Below are 22,687 nucleotides of genomic sequence, written 5' to 3'. Positions count from 1 at the left end.
GCCCCTTCATCTCCTCTCCTGTACTCAGAGCCACCTGTGCATGCATGGGCTTCTCAGCCATGGCTTCATTTTTGGGGTCCTTTCCAGGATACCCCTTTCCAACATGCCCATTACTAGTTTCTTAGCAAACTGCCTTCAAAATTCTGCTTTCTGTGGCTCTTGGCACTTTTGGGGTTCAGAGCAAGCACTCCTGGCCTGGCCAGGCCCCCAGCTGTCATGGGAACAGCGAGCCCATCCCAGGGGATGAGAGAAGAAGGATGCTCTCCCTGTGGGTTCTGTGCAGGTCCTGTCTGTCCCCCTGGTCTCTTTGAGACTGGGCTCTGCTACAGCAACTCTCAGCTTGCGCCTGGTGCTCGCAGCCGGGGACAGCCAAAAACTTCACCCAGGGATGTTTTGCTGGCTCTCCACCACAGGCAGACTGATAAATAGCTGTCTCCGCGCCTGTCTCCCTGGAGAGAAGCTCTCAGCACTCTGGCAGGTTGCGAGGTGCCAGGAAATGCAAAGCCCATTGTTGGTCTCCCTTTTCTCCTCGGCTGCCTGTTCCAGCCCACCGCAGAGCCCGAGGGGCGCTCGGGGCTGGCGCTCGGCAGCCGCAGCTCCGTGAGCAGGGGGCGAGGGCTGGGCTGGCCCGGGGATTTCCCGGCAAAGCTATTGACGGGAGGCGGGGAGAGTGTATTTACCAGTGATCTGTTAAAGGACAGCAATATTTTTTAATGTGCCCCAGGGCTGTCTGGGCTCAGATCCTACAGGCGATGGTTTAATGCTCAGGGGACCGTGCCTTTATTTTGCTTTTTCTCTCTCCTCTCCTTTACTCCTATGATGTCTCTGGATGTGTTAGCGAGCCAAACCCACCGACCTCCTCCCTGCCATCAAAACAGAGGAGCCTCGTGCTGTTTTTCAGTTCTGTGCCATTGGAAAATAGGGATCAATAACCCAGCTCCCAGCCCTGGATACAGGCACAAGGGAGGAAACAGTCCCCATTATTTTAATCTCCCTCCAGAGTGTAGATTCTCACAGTCTCTGGTACAGAGATGTCTGGCAGAGTTTTGTCCCTGCCTCAAGCTTACATCTGAGTTCCCTGCAGGTCCTCTGCTGTGAGGACATGTTCTCAGTCCAACAACTAGTGAGGATGGGCTGATTTTTCACATCTATTAAAGCAAAACACACCTCATATTTTTTTCCTCATGTCAATTGAATTCAGACTTAATTGCTATTCTCAGCAAACAGGTTGCAGCCCTCTCCTCCTGCCACTACCCCCATCTTCAGTGATGTGCTAAGGCTATAAATAATTGAAGGCAGGTCCTCCTCTGTTGCCCTTTTTTTGTGATTTGTATTCAGGGGCTGCTCAGGGTCTGTCTCAACCCAAGAAGCTGCACAGGCCAAGGCTGAGCAGCCGTCGGAGTGAGGGATGGTGTGAGGATTCTCCTGGGAGTGCAGGCGTGCATAGCAGACATCAGCAACCAGACTTGACCGTGTTCCTCTTGGAATAAAAGCCACGGGGCATAAGCTCAGTACATACAAAAGTTTTATTTTGTTCTCAGGAGGAAGACTGAGAGAACCATCAGATATTTTACAGAATGTAATATATATATAAAAAAGAAATACATATATATTAAAAAATACCTTGCAGTTACATGACATAGCCAAGAGTACAGTCCATAGTGTATCTGCAAGTTTAACCATCCTTAGGCCTTCTGCTCCTCTACAAGTTCTACAAACGGCTTTTTGGATAATAGCAAAATGTCAGAATGGTTCATCCACTGTTGGCTTCTTCCTTTCATGGAAAAACCAAAGGAGGAGGAGGAGAAAGAAAGGTCTGAAGGAGGCTACAGACACGTAGAGAGCACAGCAGGTAATTTTTGCATGTTGCTTACAGCTGTAGGAGGGCTTTGCTGGCAAATAGAGCAAAAGGTGTCCCTGCTGAAGGAAGGACAGCTCACCTGACCTTGTTCCTTGATGGGACTTGTCTGCATGGGCCATGGAGGGAAGCTGGGGAGATATGAATACTTCTGGTGTGTTTGATGGGTTTGAGTCAGTCTAGAAGGATTTGGACACCTGCAATAGGCCACAAGAGCCATGAGCAAACACTGAATATCACTGGTAACTTGTAAATCAGCTAGATCAGTGGCCTCAAAAGCAGTTAAAAGGGACTAGGTTCTTGCAAGAATGAATAAACTGTCATGCAGGACTAACCAGGCCCCTGAGAAAGAGATGAAAGCCAAGGAAGAATGTTTTATATGAAATTATTCTGCTGAAAATAAGTATTAGATACAGCCAATGTGAAGCTGTCTTGTAATGGAAAACTTTCCTTGGGAGGTCTGCTGTGGCTGGAAACCACAGAACTAATCTCAGGGTGGGACTAGAGAGGGCTTCAAGTGATAGAGGATTGGAGAAATTTTTGTGGCTGGAGGTCAGGGTGATGCTGAGTCCAAACCCTGCTCCGTGTCCTCGTGTCCTCTGTGGGTCACTCATCCCACCTGGTGGGATACAGGTATCCTGTTTGGGCTGGTGCTGTCTTGGCAGCCACGGCTGAAGTTTAGGGCTAAATGTGGATGCATCCTCACATCTTTGGGGCCAGGTGGATATCACCTGAGATGCCACCAGGAAGGGACTTTTATTTGTATATAAAAATAATGGCAAACTCCTAGGACTCTCATTACTCCTTGCACAGAAAAGGGGCTCACCAGCATGGGGAACCTGTGAGGCCCAGGCCTGCCCACGTGGATTTCCTGCACTGTCCATAGGATCTGAAGCTCTGTAGTTGCATCTTCTGATGGATAGAATTGGCTGGAGAGTCCTGGGGGTAGAGACAAATTCCCTGTGCACGGTACAAAGCTTTGGTGTCAGGGAAACGCTGCCTCAATTGCTGTGCCTTTTTCCTGGCTCAAAGGGCAGTTCCCTGGAGTGTGGGTGAGGTTTGCAGATGGGCAGCACATGCGGAGGACACCAGCTGAGATCCTGTCCTTTGCCCCCTCCCTCCAGCTCCCTAGCAAGCATTTCCTAAGAACACAAGCAAAGGGATGGGGGACCAAGCGAAACAAATGACCTGGCAAGGGCTTGGCATGCATGGAGTATCGTGGCTATTGCTTGCGAAAGACCCGAGTCTGGAGCACATTAAACAATAACAACAAGAGGAAAGGGAGCCACGGTGGCAGCAGGCTGCTTAGTCACTCATCTCTCCAGCTCTGGGTCCAGAAGTGTCCATCTCTCTGAGGAGCCTGTTTTCTGCTCCACCCAGTCCACATAGTTAGAGACCTTGGTGTACACACCATACACCTGCTTGCTGCCGCACTCCTCCGGGCCACCCCATGAGACCAGCCCTTGGGCCACCCACCTCCGTGTTCCTGGGTCCTGGATGACAAAGGCTCCCCCGCTGTCTCCCAGACAAGTGTCCTTCCCCCCCTCATAGTAGCCGGCGCAGAACATGTTCTCGGTCACGCTGTAGTTGCCTGAGCGCGACTCGTAGCTGGTCTTGCACTCGGCGTGCAGCACCACGGGCAGCTTGACGTACTGCAGGATGTCAGAAAGGGTCCTCATGCCTGAGCTGATGATCTCATCCACCGTGATGTTGGGGTTGGAGATCCCCCAGCCAGCCACCAGCCCCAGGGTGTTGGGGTGAGGCCCCTCCAGCTCGTGCTCAAACTGGGGCAGGCAGACAGGCATGACATACTTCCCCATGGTCACCTTCTCCTTCAGCTTGACCAGCGCGATGTCGTGGTTGTAGTTCTGGATGTCAAACTCCTCATGGAGGATGATCCTCTCCACCGTCCTGTTGACAGCTTCCATCTTGTTCCTCACGTCATGAAGGGCCAGATAGACGGTGACGTGCTCCTTGGAGACGGGGATGACGGTCTTGTCCCGCCGCTGGGACCGGAGCACATGGGCGGCTGTCAGCACCCAGGACTCTGACAGCAGGGCCCCGCTGCCGAACCATTTGTCGTTGGGCACCCGGGACATGTCCTCCACCACAATCAGGGCCTGCCAGGGGAAGAAGCCGGGCTCCGCGTTCCGCCCGCCGATGATGCGCTTGATGATGCCGGGCAGAGGACGAGCTGGCCGGCCACACACTGGGGACAGAAGGGACAGGATGGTTACTTCCAGTTTATTTATTTAGGCAACAAATGAAAAAAAACCCCAAAAACAAGCCCTGTAGGTTATGCCATGTGGTTATCTTCAAACCAAACACTCTCTTTTGTCCTTTTAGGTTTTGTTTTTCTTTCAATTTTCAGTTTCTGGAGCGATTTGGCTAGATCTACACCATTTAAGAAGCAGAAAGGCCAAATGAGTAATCTTGTAGCCTCACTGTGACCTGTGAGCTCACCCAGCCCTTCCCAGACCCTTCAGGCACTTGCCTGATTCCTGCTCAGTGTGCCAAGAGACCCAGGGGAATGATGGTGGGAGCTTGACATCAACCCAGTCTCACCCCTCACTCTGAGACCTGTCATGAGGTCTGTGTTCTCACAGCCATGGCATTTGTCCTCCTGGAGCTGCTGTGGCTGGAGAAGGCTTGGTCATAGGATGCTGCCTAGCACCATGGGCTTTACTCCTGCATCTCATCACTCACAATTCTGACAGCCAGAAAAAACCAGACCCTCTCTGCTCAGCTCTTCAACAGACCCAGAATTAACGCCTGAAGAGCCCTGACATGGTGCCTGCTTTGCTTGCAGGAGCTTTATCTAGACATGGTGTTAGGAAGACTGAGGGAATCAGGATGCTGAAGGTGGCTTTAAGAAGATGGACAGGGTGGGGAGGGACAGTCCTGTCCCCAGGGATCTAAAGCCTTGGGACATGGCTGTTGGTGGTGGGGCTGATTCCTGCCTGTGGCAGCATTGTGGAGGGGGATTCTCAGGTGGGTTGGGGATGCTGATGTCACTGGGAGGTTGTGGGAGTCCATTTGGGCTTGTCTTACATCTGGAAGAGTCCTGAACCACAGCAACTCAGGTGCTGGTCTCATCCCTCTCAGTCTGAAAAAAAACCCCATATCCTCCATGGAAACTGCTGGGGCTGCCTCAATGCCACCTGTGCTGTGAGGGGAGGATGCAAAGCCTCACAAACAGAGGGTCTGACCCCTCAAGGTGGTGGGGTCAGGGTGAGAATCAGTCTTGGAACCAGGGCAGGAGCACTGGAAGATGATAATGTGGATTTGTTGAGGCTGGGGTCTGTCTCTAGAAACATTTACTCTAGCATGGAGGGATCATAGTGAATGTGTCTCTGCATGTGCTCCGCACCTCTGTCATTCCCAGTGCTGAAAGGAATAGAAAACATGCTCAGGAAACGAATTCCTGGGTCCCAGCCCAGCTGCTCTGCTGCACTGAAGCTGACAGCCGTCCCAGGGAGATGCTTTTAGAGGAAGTACATCCAGCCAAATATTTGTTCTATTAAATTACATATCAAAAATGCTGACCAGGCTGCAAATGCTCCCACTAATGGCAGAGGCAGGCATGGAGCAGCCTGGAAGAGAAGCTCCTATTGATGGGGAGGTGCGTGAGACACAGGGGAAGATCTGAAGAGCAGCTGGCCAGCTGCTGCCTGCAGATGCCGATCTCAGGAGAGCGTCACCCTCTCTCTGGGATTTTCCATTTTCCTGAAGTCTTTCTGACTCCTGTCACTAATCACAAGGCCTGGAAATGGCCCATGAAAGCAGCTATGGCCCCAAAGCTGTCCCTGTATGCTCCCGGCTCAAATTAGTTCAGGCTGAAACATCAAGCAGCAATGCAGAGAGCAGCTGCCACAACAAGAGCAGCCAGAGCCCTGGTCTTGGAGTTTTGTGGGATGCAGGGAATCTTAGGAGTCCTTCCTATAGCCTTGCAGTGTCTCAGCATGGCTGGAGAGCAGATACCCTCCATGGGGCTGGGCCAGTGTCTGAACCCCAGGGTGATTGCAGCTGCAGCTGCTGCACAGCAGCCAGATCCCTGCACCCCTCTGGAGAGCCATTGCTGCACATCCCATTACAATCCACACCCAAGCTGCCTCCAGGCCCCTGACGTGCCAGCCAGCCTGGCCCCATGCTTGGCTACAGCCAGAAACTCTCTCAGAACTTTTGTTTAATCCCGAGCAGGTGCCTGGCCTGGAAACTTGCTGGCTGCAAACATTTCTGCCACTGCTCAAAGACTTGGAACTTTTCCTTCCATTAAGCAGCTTCTGGAAGGCTTGAAGAGGTGATAATTGCTACTGGATGTGTACACATCCAGTGCGGATGACAGCCAGGTAAAGTTCTGCTCTTGGCTAAAACCACCTCCAGGGACATAACCCACATGGCCAGTGGGCTGCTGGTTTCCTTGTGGGAGAGTCTGGGGAGCCCAGACAGCTGGGATGGCTGTGACCCCAGTGCCACCACTGCACCCTGACAGTCTGGGCCTGCTGAGATAGCCTCTGTCCCCACCACCCTCCTGGCCATGCATTGTGGCACTTGGCATGTATAGCTGGCAGTGCCACCAGGAGCAGCGTGGCAGCAGCCCCTCCCTGCGTGTCCCTGCGTGTCACCCCTGGCTGCAGGAACCAGGCAGCCAGCAGCAGTACCTGGTCGGCAGGATGGCAGCTTGGTCCCCAGCTCCTCACTCCTCCACTGCCCCAACGCATCGCACGTGTAGGTGGCTGGAAGAGAGCAAAGTGTTAGCTGGGCTCTGGTCCTGGCATGTGGGACTGTTCTTTCCAGTGAGGAGACTTTGCCCAGCTGTCAGGGCCCTTTGAACCCTTTTTCAGAGCAGGAAGTGACCTCCCTTTTAGTGTTCCATTCCCGGGGGGCCATGGTAGCCCTGCCCCCATGCAGGGACATGTCTCCATCCTCCGTTTCATTGCCTTGAGCTGTCTGGAGGACTGTACTATAGCCTCAGCCTCTGCTGGCAGCTACCTCCACATAAAAATGCTGCCAATGCCCATTCTGCTAATTCTTATGTGATGCTGGGACCATATGCAGGGAGATAAAAGCAGGGAGACAAGAATGTGAAGAATTCTTTTGGCTTCTTGCTGAGGGAGGAGAAGGGAGAAGGGCTGGGCTGCGTATGCACCCTTTCCTCTGTCCAGAACTGGGTCTGGAGGGTACAGAGCACTGTGGTGCTTGATAAACCACCTTGTGGTTTTTCTGTAGTTGTGCACCAAGGGGGCTGGCAGGATAAACTCAGTCTGAAATGACCCCACTGCTATCTGTTCAACTTTGTCTGTACTGAACATTTGGGTGCTGGGATGAGCCTTGCAGCGCCCTTCCAGAGGCTGCTGGACCTGGTGCTCTCTCCAGTAGCACCTCCTTTCACAGAGACAGAAAATCCTGTAGTTTGCAGGGAGCAGATGGCAGGGTAAGAAGGCAGAACACCCACACTGCTCTGCTGAGGCTGTGAAATACTCAGGCAAAGCGGCCAGCAGGGCCAACTCCATCCTACCTCGTTGTGGAGCAGGATTTGTCCAGTCTGGCAGTCCAGGCAGGGCAGGCAAAGGGTTTGGTATGTGTAGACTACACCCACAGCCTGCTGCTTGTAGAACACCCTGGAGCTGCCATCCCAAGCTCCCCCCACTTGCATCCCATGTGCCCACCCTCACTGTGCCGTGGGGACGTGGCCTGGCCCCACTGCTCACCGGTGCTGTTGGGGGCCATGTGGTAGTAGGGGTGCTGGCAGTGGTACTGGATGGCTGCTTGGTAGGTGGTCAGGTTGTTCCTGGTGGAGAAGGTGACAAAGCCATGCTCCAGCTCCGGCGGCGCTTTGCAGTCAGCAACTGAAAGCCAACACAGAAGGGGGGTTGAACCCTGTGCTGGGTGTTCAGCCAGCCAGCAGTCAGGCAGTGCTGGCCTTTGGCATGGGATGGTGGTCTTGTAGGGCAGACCAAGGGCCTGTATAATGCTGTCTCCCTTTTCTGTATGGCACTGCAGGAGGCTCTGTCCTGGCAGGGCAGCCTGGCTCTGTGAAACCCTCCCAAGGCCGCCCTGCACAGGCAGAGCATGAGTGGCACCGTGGAACACCAGCAGCATGTCCCACCCCCAGGCTGTGTGACCAACACTGCTCACACTGGTGGAGACCCCGGGCCCAGGAGCCCCTCAATGTAGTGCAGAATCTCTCTGCTACACCAGTGAGAGGAGAAGCCTGTTCTGGCAGGTGAGGTCTGTTGTGAGATGGTCCCACAGTGTGTCTCTGCATTGTAGTGGTGTGCAGGGAGAGGCAGGCAGTGATTCACCAGCTGTGCATTGGGGTGCTCCTCTTTGCTGAGTGCACAGCCCTGTCCTTCCTGCTCTGCTCACCAAACAGTGCTGATGAGCATTTACAGATCAGGTGGAACAACCCTGGGTCCTGGCTGTCCTGTGAAGGACACTGAGTGTGGCTTGGCTGGTCTGCAGGCAGGGGTGAGGCCTGTATGTGTGGGTGAGACCAGACCTGCTCCATCCCCCAAGACATCAGCAGATTTGGCTCTGCTTCACCAGTCCGTGGTCTTGACTAAGGGTGTGACGGAGGGAGATTATTTTTGGGGTGCCATTGCCCTTCCCCATGGCCTGTCCCATGGGTCCCTTTTTCCCCATGATCCCTCAGCATGCTCTGCCCAGCCTCTCCCTGCAGCTTGTCCCCCCTATTAGGCTTGTGCCAAATACTCCAGTGAGGACCCCAGGCTGTGGGAGGGTTCATCTGCCAAATCCAAGGGTAACCTCCTTGGACCTGAGCCTTCCTACCACATGGGCAGTTGACAGCACATTTGGGTGATGCTGTGCAGCCTTCCCCTACCCCATCCTGGGTGACCTGCCCCAGTGGAGGGCAGGAGCCAGGGTCTGATCCTGCCAAGAAATGCAGTGCTGTGGAGCTGGGTTCTGCTATGTTTAGGATGAGGGGTTGAGTAGGGAAATGGTGACTTTGCAGTGAGCAGGTCCTGTGGATCAGGGATGATGTGAGGTCTGTTGGTTCCCATGGATGTGAAGGGAATGAGGACAGCAGTCCTAACTTATCCAGGCTAACAAAGAGAGAATTCACTAGACATAGTAGGTGGAACCAGGGCTATGTGCCACTGCTCGGGATTGCCTAATTCCTTGGGTGAAAAAAGCCTGGTTTATGGCAAAATACTGCAGCTTACTATTCACCAGGGTCCCCTCCACTGTCTGTAGGGACAGCAAGTGATAGGATGAGTGTGTAGGTGCAGGCAGGCTGCATGGAGACTCTGTGTACCTGTCTCCTTGCAGGAAAGAGGGAATGAATGTCAGGGGACCATCCTGGCCTGCATCTCTGCTCTGGGATTGTTTATTGCTGCAAGGCAGTACTCACTGGCCCACACAGCCCTGTGTGTCCCTCAGACCTGGGCAGGCCTGATGCCTGGAGAATGGACCTTTGTAGAGAGGTGTTGCTGCATCAGTGTCCCAGGTCCTGCTGACAGGGTGAGGGGAGGGCATTCGTTCTGTAAGCCTTTCTAGAGTTTTCCGTCAGGAAAGGGGCATTTAGCATCTCTGTCTTTGTAGGACCAGAAGTGGACTGATGTCCCAAACACACACCTCCTCCTTCTTTCCCAGCCTCTGGTCCACATCCCAGCACCCTCCTAGTGGAGCCTCCAATGCCCCAGGGAGTCCAGGGTGTGTGCCCATGGCTCCTGGGGATGTGAATGCAGCCAGATACCAGGCTATGGCCTCCTTCAGCCGCAGTCAGCCTGAGGCCGGTCCATCCTCACCTCTACCAGGCCAGCTGTGGGGAGCAAAGGGGAAATGGAGGAACATCCATCCCCCTGTCACAGTGCCAGGGCTCGGTGCCTTCAGGAAAGGGCTAGTGGTGCCAACCCATCCTCCAGGCATCCTTGTTTGGGGGGTCTGAAAGGCACCAGGACTCTTGGAGAGAGGAGAGGAAGGAGTGTTTCTTATTTGTGACACTGGGCCAGTGAGGAAGGGCATTGGGAGACTGAATCCAACCCACCAACCAACCAACCGGGCAGCCGTGCCACGATCCTTGCATGGCTGCCTCAGAGCGGGAGCTGAGGCTCCCCAGGAGACCGAGTGGAGAGGGAGGAATGCAGAAATGCTGGGAGCTGGCAGCAGCACGTGGTCCCCAGGCAGCGGTGCTGGGGCCAGCTGGGGTCCCTTCCCGTGGGGCAGTGTGTCAGTGGGAAAGGGGGACTCGACGCCAATTTCCTTCACCCTTCTTGAGACGGAGTTAAGAAAGCACCAGGTGTGGGGGTTAAGAGTGCCATGCCAGTTAGACAAGCCACAGAGATGGATTTGGCAGCCAGGCCAGTGGAAAGGGAACCTGCCCTGGGTACTGGACAGATCAGAGGGGCATCGAGACAGGCTGCCCGTCGGGGCGGCACGGCCGGCGCCAGCCTCACGCGGCCACTTGCTCCGAGCCGGCTCTTCCCTCTGTCTGGTTGTCGGCTCTATCTGCAGCTGCACCGAAAGCAGAGGGGAAGGAGGAGAGCAGAGAGAGAAAGCCCAATTAGTAGATGAGCAGAGAGAGACATGCAGGAAACCCAGCCCCCAAAACACCAGAAATCGTTAATGAGCTCCCAGTGAGCCGTGCCAGGGTGCCGTGGATGCCAGTGGAGCCACGGCTCTGCTGGGGACCCCTTCGCTCTGCGCAGCCAGGGCAACCTGGGGGCAGTGGACACAGGTGTCTGTTTAGCCTCTCCAGGCTATGGAGCTGGATTTTATCCACTTTGCTAAGAAATTTTCTATTTTCTGCATTGTTTGTGCCCTGCCTCTCACAGACGTGCTGGGGAAGTGGGAGTCTTTGCAGTCTGGAGGGCTAAATTGCCTATTTAGGGCCATCTTTGCTTTTCTAAGACCAAAAAGGTCTTAGAAATTTAGTATGATGAGTCATATTGCACAAGAAGGAAACAAGGAAACAGTTCCAACCCAGCTGAAACAATGCAGGTAATAATTTAAATTTTCTCAAAAAAAAAAAAAAAAAAAAAAGGAAAAAAAGAAAAAGGATTTTTTTTTTTTAAATGGTGTTAAAAGTACCTAGATTTTGTTCTAATTTTGGACAATGCAAATTTTTCTCTGATCACTGTTCAAGCTGGATAAAATCAATAGGAATCTGCAGTAGTGAGAGTGTTGGGGTGGAGAGTTCCTCAGTAGGGCAGAGGCATCACTGAATCCAGTGGTTTTTAAGGAGACCTTTCAGTTATTAATCTATTTATCAAGTCTGAGAGGCTCCCAATTTCCATTTGGCTTGAAAAAACATGAATTAGAACTCCAAATATACTGTTCCTGCCAAGGTAAGATGCACAATATTATTAAAAGAAAAAGAGTCTGCCCAGATGAGGAGAACCTGGATCCCAACACCACTAGACAGCATCCTCTCCTGCCTCTCCTGGAAGGACCTGGGACAATCTCTGACCATGTTTGCTGCTTTTCTCCTCTCCAGGCCAGCCTTAGAGCACTGAGTAGCAGTGAGAGCCCCCCTGAGCTCTGAGAGGTTTGGGGGAAAGGGAAAAGGTGTGATCAGGTACATCTCCCAAGCCCGAGCTGAGAGAACTGGGTTAGATGAAAGAAGATTATCACCTTTCAAATGGCATTTCTTTTCTTCTTTCCTTTTCTCCCATTTTAAGGTTTGTAAACATTTGGACATTCTTCTCTCCCCACTCACTTACTTGAGCAGTGCCCAGTTTAGGCTGGTACCTGGGACCTCTCTAATGCCCTGTATTTTAATGGCTTCCACTGGAAAGGGAATTTGAACCAAGAACTAGATCATCCCACATTGTCCCAGGCTTACCTGACAGAGACCATTCTCAAGAGCCAGGATTGCTCTTTCTTTGACAGGGAGACAGCAAAGTGGCTCACAAATCAAGTTATATGAGTAATCTAAATAAAAGCACCAATCTCCTGCTCGTGGCATTTGGCCTGAGCCCCGTCATTTTATCCAAGAAAAAGCCAAAAGAGCTTTGCAGGGTTACGTAGGCTCTCTGGCTGGGTTCGTGTCTCTGAGTAAGGAACTCCACTCTGGCAGGGCAGCTTCCATTAGCATGAAATGATTTTGGCAGGAAAAGGACATTGGCAGGGTAGGGAAGGGTGTCCTTACTTTTGCAGATAGGGATCTTGTTACTCCATGTGCCATCCTTCAGACACTCGATCTGGAAGGAGTCACTTTCCACGTTATCCTGTGCAGAAGTACCAACAAAAAAACCACAAAACCTTACCAATGTTCAAGGCAAAGAAACAAATCTCTCAATAAAAAGGGAATTTCTTGGTGATTTAGTCAAGTTATATCCAGCATCCCCTGGAAGAGAGCTTTTTTAGCTAAAAATTGCAATAAATTCATAATGAAAAACTTGAGGAGTTTTCTTGCTGCCAGCAACTCAGTGGCATGCTGAAAGCCAAAGAACTGGAGTCACTTATTCCTGCTGTAAATGATGAGATGGGTAAGGAGGCAACTCTGCATGAGGATGGGACTGGGAGGAGATCAGAGAAATACCCAAGTCCATGTTGGAAGTCAAAGTGGGCTACTGGCTTGGAAGGAAGACAGCCACCCCATGAGTCAGCCACTCTCTCTGTGGTTCTCAGCTGTTTCCCAGAGAGAGCCTGCCAAAATCCTGCCCCCCTTGACACGCTGAAGCTGTCCCCAAGTCCCCGAGGACCTCCCAGGCAGTGGAGGCTGGCCTCTGCAGGGCTACTGAGACAGTGCCCACTGAGGTGGGGGGCAGGCAGAGCCCTGGCAGCTGCCTCAGAGCTTTTGCTGAGCTTTTCTCTGGCAGAGGTGCCAGGCCTGACATTCTATGAGTTTACTGGCTCTGGAGGGATGCTGAGAGGTGGCTCAGGGAAATGCTATCTCCTTTTTTCCTCTGTGTCTTTGGAAAGAAAAGGTGTTGGCTGTCAGAGAAGATGTTTTCCTTGCCCCTGGGAAGGGGGTGAGGATGATGTGTGATTGTGTTCACTCTGCCAGAGATGCAATGGCTTTCAGAGGAAGTATCCTCTTCTTCCTACCCATATTCCCAGCTCTGTGTTGTCAATCCATACCTTCAGCACTTTGTATCCAGTGTTGCAGCTGATGACAACCTGGTCTTTGAAGGTGTACTTGGCTTGAGAAGGCTCAATTTTCCCATTGATTGGTGGTTGCACCAGTGGGCATGGGTTTCCTTTGAATAAAAAGCAAATTAAGTTAAACAGAGGAATAAATGGAGCAAATGTAAAGTCCCAGCTCTTCCACCCAGCCCATGTAGCAGAATTTGAGCACCTCTGCCCTGCTTTCACTCTAAGTCTACACTGGCATAGCTCAGCCAGGCTCTTTTAGAAGGCATGGAGGCTCTATGTCTTTTCTTCAGTCTGTAATTCTCTGGCTTTAAGCATTACAAATCTGGGAGCTAATAACAGTAGCTTGTGCAATTATCCTGCCCAAAATTGCTCTGCTTTACAATATGGTCTTGTTTCAGAGCCCAGTTGTTGTAGGGTAAAAAAGAACCCTTTGGAGGGAGGGCTCCTTGTTATTTTATGCCTTCCCCGTCATGATTTCTGGAACAGATTCTTGCTGGAGACAGGATCACGGACCACTAAACTCATGGTGTTCACCTGCAGGCTTTATAAAGCCCTTCCTGTTCCCAGGCCCAGAAAACAGAGGAAAGCAGCAGGAGTTACCAATTGCTGTGTATGACAACTTCCAGCCCCTGTTCTCTCCAGAGTTGTCACTGTGGAAGCGGATCTGCACGCTGTTGGTTTGGGTTTCAATGCGTCCTGGGGACTTTTCTCCACAGAAAGGTCCAAACTCCTTTTGGCCTGCTTTGATCTGCCAAGGCAAAGATGAGTGGGTGATAGGAGGGGGCTCTTTGATCCCTGAGGCCAGTGGATGGGGCTGAAGTGGGGTTTAAGCACCATGTGTTGGGGGAATGTGAACAGAAAGAGGGTCACTGCTGGCTAGAAGAGTCACAAGCAGATGTGGTAAGAGACATGGGGTCAGTAGAGCACAGGGCTCCTGCTGATTCCATCATCTCTGTTTGGACTGGGGTGATTTTGATCCCACCACCAGAGCACATAAAAGGTGAGAGGTGGAGTGTACAGAGCCCAGCTCACCTTGATGTGGTCATATGGACAGGTCACCTCGGGGTGGTCTTCCACATCAAAGCTGTCCTCGAAGTCCAGGGTGATGAAAAAACCCTCCTCCAGCTCGATCCGGTACAGGCAGTCCGAGCTCTTGGGGTAGGGGCTGGGGAAGTCGGCGCTGGTGATCACCCCACTCCTCTGGGTGTAGAGGTTGTCACTGCACTCCACTGAAACACAGCCATGGCTCCATCAGGGCCCTGACAGTCATGTCCCAGCCCTGACCATACTCTGGAATCCTCCCAGAGGAGAGGGGTCTGTTGGGTGGATCCATGGATCCCAAATATGTGTCCATGCAAGGAGAATCTCACACAGCCAACTTCCAAATATGCTCATGGCACAGAAGCCTTGGGCTGAGGGCTAGTCCCAGCTAATCTACATGATGCAGATTCAGAGCAGGGACTAAACCTTTTAATTTCTGTGACTTGAGGAGGTCTATAGAGCTTAGCTGAGGAGCACAGCCCCTGGGAGAAGGAGTCCCAGACTACTGGTTTATAGAGGAAGAAGCACCTCATCCCTCCTGGCAGCAAAAAAGTGCTGTCTTGCCTGTGCTTGGTAGGTGTGATGCCTACCCAGGGACCCTCTGTGCCCATCCCTGTGCCAGGGCTGTGCCCGTGGTACCTTTGCAGGTCCTGTTGTCAGAGTGGAGGATGTAGCCGAACCTGCAGGAGCAGTAGTACCCGCCGATGTAGTTGTGGCAGTAATGGTCACAAGCCAGCTCCTCATCACTCTTCTCCAGGCACTCATCCACATCTAGAATGGAGTTAACAAGGAAGGCAGGTCACCCTGCAGCTGTCCACGTGTCATTCCTCATGGGGACATTTGCCACAACACCAAGAAATCTGTTATCCCATCTGGTGGGTCACATGAGCACCCAGTGAGTCCCACATGGCCCAAGGGCTGCACACGAGTTCTTCTCTTGCCAGGGAACCCAAGGCTGACCTGGGATGTGGTCCCTGCGAATCTGGTCCTATCCTAGCAATCTGGCCCTGCAGGCTCAAATGCTGCTTACCCACAGCGGTGTAATGGGCATCAAAGCCGGTGAAGCGTTCCTCGTTGGAGAAGTCAGACCTGAAGGTGAGCCCCATGTAGGGCCCTGGTGACAGGATCACTTGCTGCCCTGGAGCCTGCTCTGTGTCCGTTGTCTCCCTGCCACAGAAGGTTGCCAGCTCCTGGTCCTCAGTTTCAATCTGTTAGCAGAAAGAAGGGGTGAGTCTAGAGAGCCTGCTGTGTGTTCCCTGGGGAGGTCAGGCTGGGATTGGAATCATCCTCTGTGTCCAGGAGCTCATGCCTCTTGCCCAGGCTGTCCCCTGCCAGGACTCCCCAGTGTCTCCATGGGGCACAGGGACTCAGGTCTGCCTGTTCTGCCTGGAGGCACCTCTGAGGCAGATGCCAAGAGAAGGTGGCATCCAGGATGTAGGGAGGAGCTGGGGGGTGTAAGGGGAGGATGCAGGGTGGGAGCCCATTTGGGAGGTGGGATGAGGACATGGGGCTGCAGTACAGAAGAAGGGGTGTGAAAATCAGCCCTGGGCTGCCTGTGTCATTCCCACTCAGAGCTGGTGGTACCTGAGATGCTTCCCCTCACCTCTTCCCATGGCTCAAACACTGATCCAGACAGCAAGCATCTGTGTGAGGGGCCTAGAGGAATCCCTGCCTATTGGTTTTGCATCAGCTCAAAGCAGCAGCTGTAATTTGTTTCTGTTCCCTGGGCTGCCTTGGACAAGCTTGGTCCTGTCCCTCCCACCCAGGCTCTCTGTCTGGCTCCAGAGCTGTGGTTCCAGGCACTGCTGGGATTCTGACCATGCACCCAGAGGGCTGAGGAATGGGAATGATGAGCCAGGGTGCCCTATTGTCATATCAGCACATTCAGTAGTCTCTGTGTGCATCCCTTTAAAACACTGCCTTATCTGTGCCTTAAACCACTGTAATCCCGGCAGAAAAACTTTCAGTTTTCCCTGCAAACCCTCTCCTTTCCTTTTTCCTGGCTGTTTTCTCCAGCATTGATCCACCTCCTGCTCCTACACATCCCATCCCCAACCCCTGTCTCAACCCCGACCTCTCCCGGGCTGTTCCCAGCACCCTGCCTGCTCTCCCCCAAGGGATTTGAATATGAATAAGCCTCGGCAGAGGAATGTGATGAACACCACCAGCCAGCCCCACACCGCTTGAGCCAAGCCACCGCTATTGCTGCTGTAATGAAGTCCGCAGCCCCCCAGCACATGCCTGGGGAAAACAGTCATCTGCTCGGGGGCCCATGGGGTCCTGGAGGTGTTGGAATGCTGTCCCTGGCTTGCTTGGCCTCAGCAAGATGAGACCCTTCTCTGACTCCATCCCTTGCACCTAGAGACCCCCAGGATGTGCCTTCTGGGGAGGGTCTGGGGCTGAAAGGGAAATTTCCCAGAGCTGAACAAACAGGCGGAAACTCGTTCACACCAGGGAAAGCCAACATGGAAATGGCAACTCAGCATGCCTTGACATTGCCTCCAGATATTTTCCATCCTCTCATACAAGCTGGAGCTGGCCAGAAAAGAGAGACACTTTCCGATGATAAATTTTGGGAATTTTGAGAAAAAACACGCTCCCTGCTTTGGGGACAAAAACCCAATTGAATTTTTTTTTTTTGTAGCAGCATTCTGGGGCAAAAAAAGAAAACAATTTGGGCTCCATCTGGTTTCAATCCCTTTGAAATATACTGTGGTGCTTTAGAATTGCTTTTAAATCTGAAAGATTGTTTTGAAATGAAATAGTGTTTCAGACTGAAAAACGGGAGTGCCACCACCAGAAGCGAAGGAAAAAGGCATTTCAGCCCTGAAGTGCAGACTTGGCTGCACCAGCACGTGGGACACAGCCTCTTCCACAGAAAATGCTTTTTCTTACGGAAGCCTGTGGGAAGGAGGAATTTCCAGCCAGCTGCTCTGTGTGGGGATGGTGGGCTGTCACCTCTGCCAGGACTCAAGAGCCACCGTGTGGGTTCCCATTCCTCGCCTTCAGCCCCAGAGAGTGCAGGACTTGCAGTTCAGCATTCCTGAAGTGCGGGAAAATCTTCCCAGTGCCCTGTGTCTCAGCTGGAGGATGCTCCAGCCAGCCCCCAGCATCCCTGGATGCAGCCCTGGAGCAGCAGGATGGGCCCCGGGAGAGCTGTGCTCTCCTCACTGGAGGTATCCACAGCCCCTTATCTGAGATGGGTCCCATGCCCCAGCCACAGGGAGCAGAGGCAGCCCTTCAGCAGTAAACTAAACAGAGAGGTCATCATCCCTGGTTAATATTTGCTGCTTCTGCTGGGGACTGTATACTTTCTTGTAGATCATTTACATCCAGCGAGCAGGCTGGTAATTAAATCCTGGTTGTTTGTTTGGAGTTTCTCTCTCTCGGGTCACGATGTCGACGTTTTCACTAGAGAAGATGTGTCCCTGAGGGAAATATCAATTGCCACAGATAAATTCCCTATAAAAATACGCTGAAAGAATCCTCCTTTGAAAAATAAAATACAGCGACACCCTTATGCCTTAAATTTACCCTTGCCAATGCCTCCTGCTGTCTTCCCCGTTTCTTCTTGTATCCGCAGTACCTCATTAAGACTTCTGCCTTTTTGGATGGAGGCAGATTGGAGTCCCTCTCTGACCATGGCTCTATGCCTCTGCATTTTGGCTGGTGCTGTGTCTAAGGGGTGTCCCAAGCTGCGGGACCCCTCTCTGCCCCACATTGATTCCCCCCTTGGGGGCAGGAGCTGGGATGCCCTGGCTGGCAGGAAAAAGAAGGCTGTCCCAGGGCTGGGCTGTTGGGGATGCCGGGAAGCACTGATGCTGTGGAGGTGCCTCCTGCAGCCAGGGGGTTAATGAAATGCCAGAAACACCGAGGGGAATTTGGCCCGGCACTTCGGTGTCTGCTGCCGGAGAGGAGCAGGCAGTCGGCAATACGGAAACACAGCCGCCACCAGCCTCCCCTCTGCAGCCCTCCAGGAATGCACTAATTGGACTGATGAAGGCCAAACATACCACTTGTAATATATATAAATGGCTCATTAGGCAGAGAAATCGCAGCGCTGGGCTGAAGACACTGGGAACATGACATGGGGAGGAGACGCTCGGAGCCAGGGCAGGGCATGGTGGCCCCCGCAGAGTGGCAAGAAGGCAACACCCAGAGCAACGGGGCTTTTCTCTCACAATGCAGCTGCTGCTGAGTGCTGGGAATGAAACAGGGACAGCCCCTGCAAAAGCCTACATCTCAGTGTCCTGGAGATCTTCTCCCCAAGATACATCAAGGGTCCTTTCATACACAAACATGAAATTGCCCTGAATTTCCATGGGAACATAGGTGGCAGCCCTGCCATGGGTGACAAAGGATGCTTGTGGATTTGGCTTGGCTGTCCCCTCCTGCATGGCAGCTGCACCCACATGCTCTATTTCTGGGCAAGGCTTGTTCCCTGAAGGGGCTGGGGCTGAAAACAGACCAAGGCAGGGGATGAAAAGAGACCCTGGTCTTCCTCCTCCCCCTGCACTGTCCCCAGCAGCACAGGGGAATGGCCAGTGCCACCAGACACTCTCTGTAGAGAGCTGTCAGGATGGGGAAGACAAGCAGCGGAGCCCTGGGCTCTCTCTTCTCCCAGCTGCCTCCTGGGGATCAAAGTGCTCCTTTTGGAGTTTTGAATCCCCACACTCCCATAGAACAAATGACCCTCTGGCTGGGGCTGGCTGACAGGACCAAAAGAGGATACTCTCCTCATGAACCCCCAGTTCATGCAAAACCTTGATTTGTGCTTTTTCTCCTTGTTTGAACAGAGGAAGGTGTACATGGGTCCTGATCACCCTTCTTGCAGCCCCAGGCTGGGCATGTGGTGCCCTGAATGAAAAACAAGCTTTTTCCCTGATCCTGCATTCCCCCATCAGTGCCTCATTGACTGGGTGTCCCCCATCTTCATTCCAATCAAGGAGCTGGCTGTAGCTAGCTGACAAGCTCTTGAGGGTTGATTTCATTCCAGGGCTTGACTGAGTAATGTTCAAATCCTCATAGACAGGTCCCCAGGTTCAGATGTCTAGAGGAAGCTTGGGGATTTACTCATGATGGCCCCTTAGAATCCATGATTTCATTGCCCATCTCCCTGCCACAGTGCTCCTCAGTGACACTATACAAGCCACTTAACCTGATTTTCTAGTCAGGGCTGTGGCTTTTTGGGTGCCCTGGGCCATTGCTGCAGGCTTGCAAACCATGGTGAAACCCTCTGCAAATGAGGAACCCCCAAACTGCTTCCCTGTGGATGGTGAAGAGCTGGGCAAAGCCTGCTGAGCAGCACAGCAGAAGGAGGGAGCAGGAAGAGGGCAGCCCAGGGTGGGTGGCTGCTCCATCCCTGTCCACATGCACCTGGCAGGTGGCTGACAGCAGCCATCCAAAACCTGAGGAGAGGCTGTATGCCATGTGCTGAGGCCCAGAGTTTGGCTTCCCAGTGTGTGACTGATGTTTTCTACCTGCATAGGGGGCTTCTCCACGTGGGTATTTTGGGGATAGCTGCTCCTCCCATTCCTCCTGGCTCACTTCCTTACTGAAGTGCATCTCCCCTTCTCTGCCATCCCCATTTGCACAAACAAGCCTCCCATGCTGTGAGCACTTCTTTAGGATCCACATTCTTCCTATATATATACACACACGCAAGTGTGCATGTGCATATATATAAATAAACAGCTATTGTTTTAATTAGCCATTGTTTCAGAGTTCTGGAAACTGTTCCCTTCTGCAGACCACCCTGAAGGCAGAGGTCTGTGCAGGTTTACAGCTCAGATCACCCTGATCTTGCCACTTGGGATGAGCTTCTATAGTGCTTAAGAGCTTGGTGTGGGCAGCCAAGGAGTGTGGGCAGCAAAGGCCAGGGCACAGGCGCTTTTTGCCTGTCCTGAATTGAGTCTCCATCTACTCAGCCCCTTTTTAACCTCCTTCTTATGGCAGCCAAGGTGATGAAAACCCTGAACAAACAAGTTGTTTCTTCACACACACAGAGGAATATAGTAATATATTCAGCCTGTCCAATTCTCTGGCAGGTGGTGCTGCAGAGATTAAAGTTACCCATGAGCTCAGAAAGCAGTGGTACAAGTTCATAGATGGGGAATCCATTGAGCACCATGGAACACAGAGGGCTGCCTGCGTTTCTGAGCTTCCTCACTGGCACCAGCAGAATATTACAGAGAAGGACCTGTATGTGCCAGGTCTATAGTTATATTCTACAGCCATGCACTGTGGCCTCTGTCAAAGAGGAGACTGATGTTGTTTTTACACCTTGCACTGGTGCAGGCAGAGCTGGACACACAAACCCAAGAAGGAAAAGAGGCACGGAGTCATTCACTGCTCTCCTTAATGTTCTCTAAACCATTGGTTTAGTAGCATCAAGATTGCACCCTCAGCTGGCAGAGTAACCTCTGGATCTCCTGAAATCCATCCATTTTCATCACTTTCCAAATGTAATTCTGTGGTGGAGGCTCTGCAAGCTGAGTTATAGCCCCGAGCAAATTTATACAGCTGAGATCTAAATCCCTGTGAAAAATACCGCCTTCTTATGGAAATCCAGGGGCAGGGAGAGCTGTGGTGCCAAGTTGGCACCATGGCCAAATAACAGAGAGCCTTATGAAAAAGGAAAAAAAGAGCAGGGGTGAAGGGTGGGAGGAGGGGTAAAGCTTGGAATGGGGAAAGTTTCCAAGAAATCCATTCCTTGAGCTTATTGGGGTTTTAAAGCAATATATCTCTATATATGTCCCTGGGCCCTTGTGCTTGGAGAAGATCCAGAAGAAGCAGAAAGAGCTAATCAAACCTCAATGAGAGCTGTTAGTAACAGAGTGAGTGGCAGCACAAAGGGGAAATTAAAGCAGGGAGCAACAGATCCTACAGGAAAAAACACACAAATGTTTGCTTTGTTTTCTTAGGGCAAGAATAAAACAATAATTCCAACTGTCTGGCAGCTAGCACCAGGGCCAAGCTCTGTGGTTCCAGACCTGGGAGAGAGCTCCACCTGCCTCTTGTGTGGAGGGGCAGGGTGGAGCTTGTTCTGGGAGATGATGTAAGGTATGTTCAGTCAGGCAACCTAGAAGGCACCTGCTTGCTACTGCTGGTCTGCCAGGAGCACCACACTTGAACATTTTCAAAGATATGAAGAGCTGCCCTTGTCCTGGATGTGAAGGAGAAGGGCTTGAAGAAACCTGTGGTGTAAAGGCAAGGTTTCTCTGGGGCACTGCAGTGTGAGACCACCAGAGTTTTGGGTGGGTTTCCACCCAGCAGTGAAGCAGACTGAAATATTTTAGGTTTTGCCATGAGAGCTCCCTGGAAACCTCCATAGCAGCCTCAAGCTCAGGTCTAACCTTTCCCTTTTGCTTCCCATGGGGCTGGACAGGGTGTCCCAAGAGCCTGCAAAGTGTAGTCCAGGGATCCAGGCTGGCTGCAAGAGGCACCCACAGCCATGGGTGACAAAGTGTGCCCAGCTCAGGGGTTCTCCTTGCTGGCATCAGAGTGGCACAAACTGGTGTTTAGCCACAGGTGTTTTATCAGCTCATAGGTGTGAAAATCCCATTGGGTGCAGTAAGAATTAGGTGCCCAAATACTTTCAGAAATTTGTTCCTCTGTGGGTAAGCTCTGACTCTGGTGTCCCGCTCACTGTTGGTCTAATGGATGCTACCAGCTTACCTGTGTTCTCCCTGTGCTCCACTGGACTCACAGCTCCTGAGCCAAATAAAATGGGGAAAGCTGTCTTGTTCCCAGCTTTTCCAGCACTACTTTTTCTCAGCTGGCCAAGCTGCTCTGCTGTGTACCCCACCATCTGCCCTCAGATGTCACAGCTCACCTTCACATAGTCGTATTCACAGAGGTAGGATGACTCCAAGTCAAAGTGCATGAAGTACAACTTGATTTTAAATCCATCAGGCACAGAGATGTTCCACGTCATTTCTGAGTCACTGGGATAGGAGTCGGGGAAGTTGGGAGACTGAATCTCCCCAAACATGTCTGTCAGCTCCACGGCATCTGCCACGCAGAGCAGCAAGGCACAGAAGGGCCAGGCCAGGGGGCACCTGGAACACACACGTGAGGAGATGAAATGAAACTCTGGCAGTGACAATACCTGTGGAAGGCTCATCTCTTTTCCCAAGTGGATCGTGCAAGAGGAGGTGCAGCACCATGAGCAAGCCCTGGGAGGTGGGATCTGCATGTGGCCCCCATGAGGAGAAAGGCCCTTTGAAAGGTGGGTACCACAGGTGCCACAAGTGATGCAAAGGCACCTCCAGAGCTCCCAGCCAGCCAGAAGTGCCAGCAGGAGCTTGGTGTTTCCCAGCAGCAGCCATTGGCAACACATCCGTTAACTAATGGAGCTCTGGTGGGCAAATCTTCATTTAATGGAAGAATAAACATAAGCATGCTTAATAAAATAATGATGCTTGCTAAATCGATTTAGTGAAAGCATCATGACAATAACTGCTATCATTATATTATTATTATCATTATCATTATTATTACTACTACTACTGCTGAGCCTTATCCTGCCAAATTGGAATCATTAGCTCCCAATAAACATCTTTGCAGCTGGGCAAAGATGGAACCAGGCCTCAGCTTTGCAGCCCTGCATGTTACACTCTACCTCTTTTTCTTTTCTTTTCTTTTCTTTTCTTTTCTTTTCTTTTCTTTTCTTTTCTTTTCTTTTCTTTTCTTTTCTTTTCTTTTCTTTTCTTTTCTTTTCTT

The 22,687-nt window shown here is 52.0% G+C and overlaps 1 protein-coding gene across 3 annotated transcripts in view; it reads right to left on the bottom strand.

Moving 5' to 3' along the window:
* Nucleotides 1-1,508: 1,508 nt before the first annotated feature.
* The window catches only part of MASP1 (mannan binding lectin serine peptidase 1), a 23,107-nt gene continuing 1,928 nt past the window's right edge, over nucleotides 1,509-22,687 (bottom strand). Inside the window, exons 2-11 of one of the 3 annotated variants that reach the window (XM_015638319.2) lie at nucleotides 21,798-22,023; nucleotides 14,994-15,171; nucleotides 14,603-14,734; nucleotides 13,955-14,151; nucleotides 13,523-13,670; nucleotides 12,908-13,026; nucleotides 11,973-12,051; nucleotides 7,570-7,707; nucleotides 6,520-6,594; nucleotides 1,509-4,067 (exon numbers count right to left, since the gene is read on the bottom strand). In XM_015638319.2, coding sequence (XP_015493805.1) covers nucleotides 3,172-4,067; nucleotides 6,520-6,594; nucleotides 7,570-7,707; nucleotides 11,973-12,051; nucleotides 12,908-13,026; nucleotides 13,523-13,670; nucleotides 13,955-14,151; nucleotides 14,603-14,734; nucleotides 14,994-15,171; nucleotides 21,798-22,023 — 2,188 coding nt within the window. In that variant the 3' untranslated portion in view covers nucleotides 1,509-3,171. Of the gene's footprint in view, nucleotides 4,068-6,519; nucleotides 6,595-7,569; nucleotides 7,708-9,790; nucleotides 10,337-10,904; nucleotides 11,162-11,972; nucleotides 12,052-12,907; nucleotides 13,027-13,522; nucleotides 13,671-13,954; nucleotides 14,152-14,602; nucleotides 14,735-14,993; nucleotides 15,172-21,797; nucleotides 22,024-22,687 lie in introns of those variants that run through there. The other 2 variants (XM_015638320.3, XM_015638321.3) reach the window with 2 other exon arrangements.

The sequence above is a fragment of the Parus major genome, chromosome 9 (assembly GCF_001522545.3).
Source record: "Parus major isolate Abel chromosome 9, Parus_major1.1, whole genome shotgun sequence".
In the NCBI taxonomy this organism is placed as follows: Eukaryota; Metazoa; Chordata; class Aves; order Passeriformes; family Paridae; genus Parus; species Parus major.
Note: the sequence above shows the minus strand (reverse complement) of the source record. Positions and strands in the feature narration are given on the sequence as shown.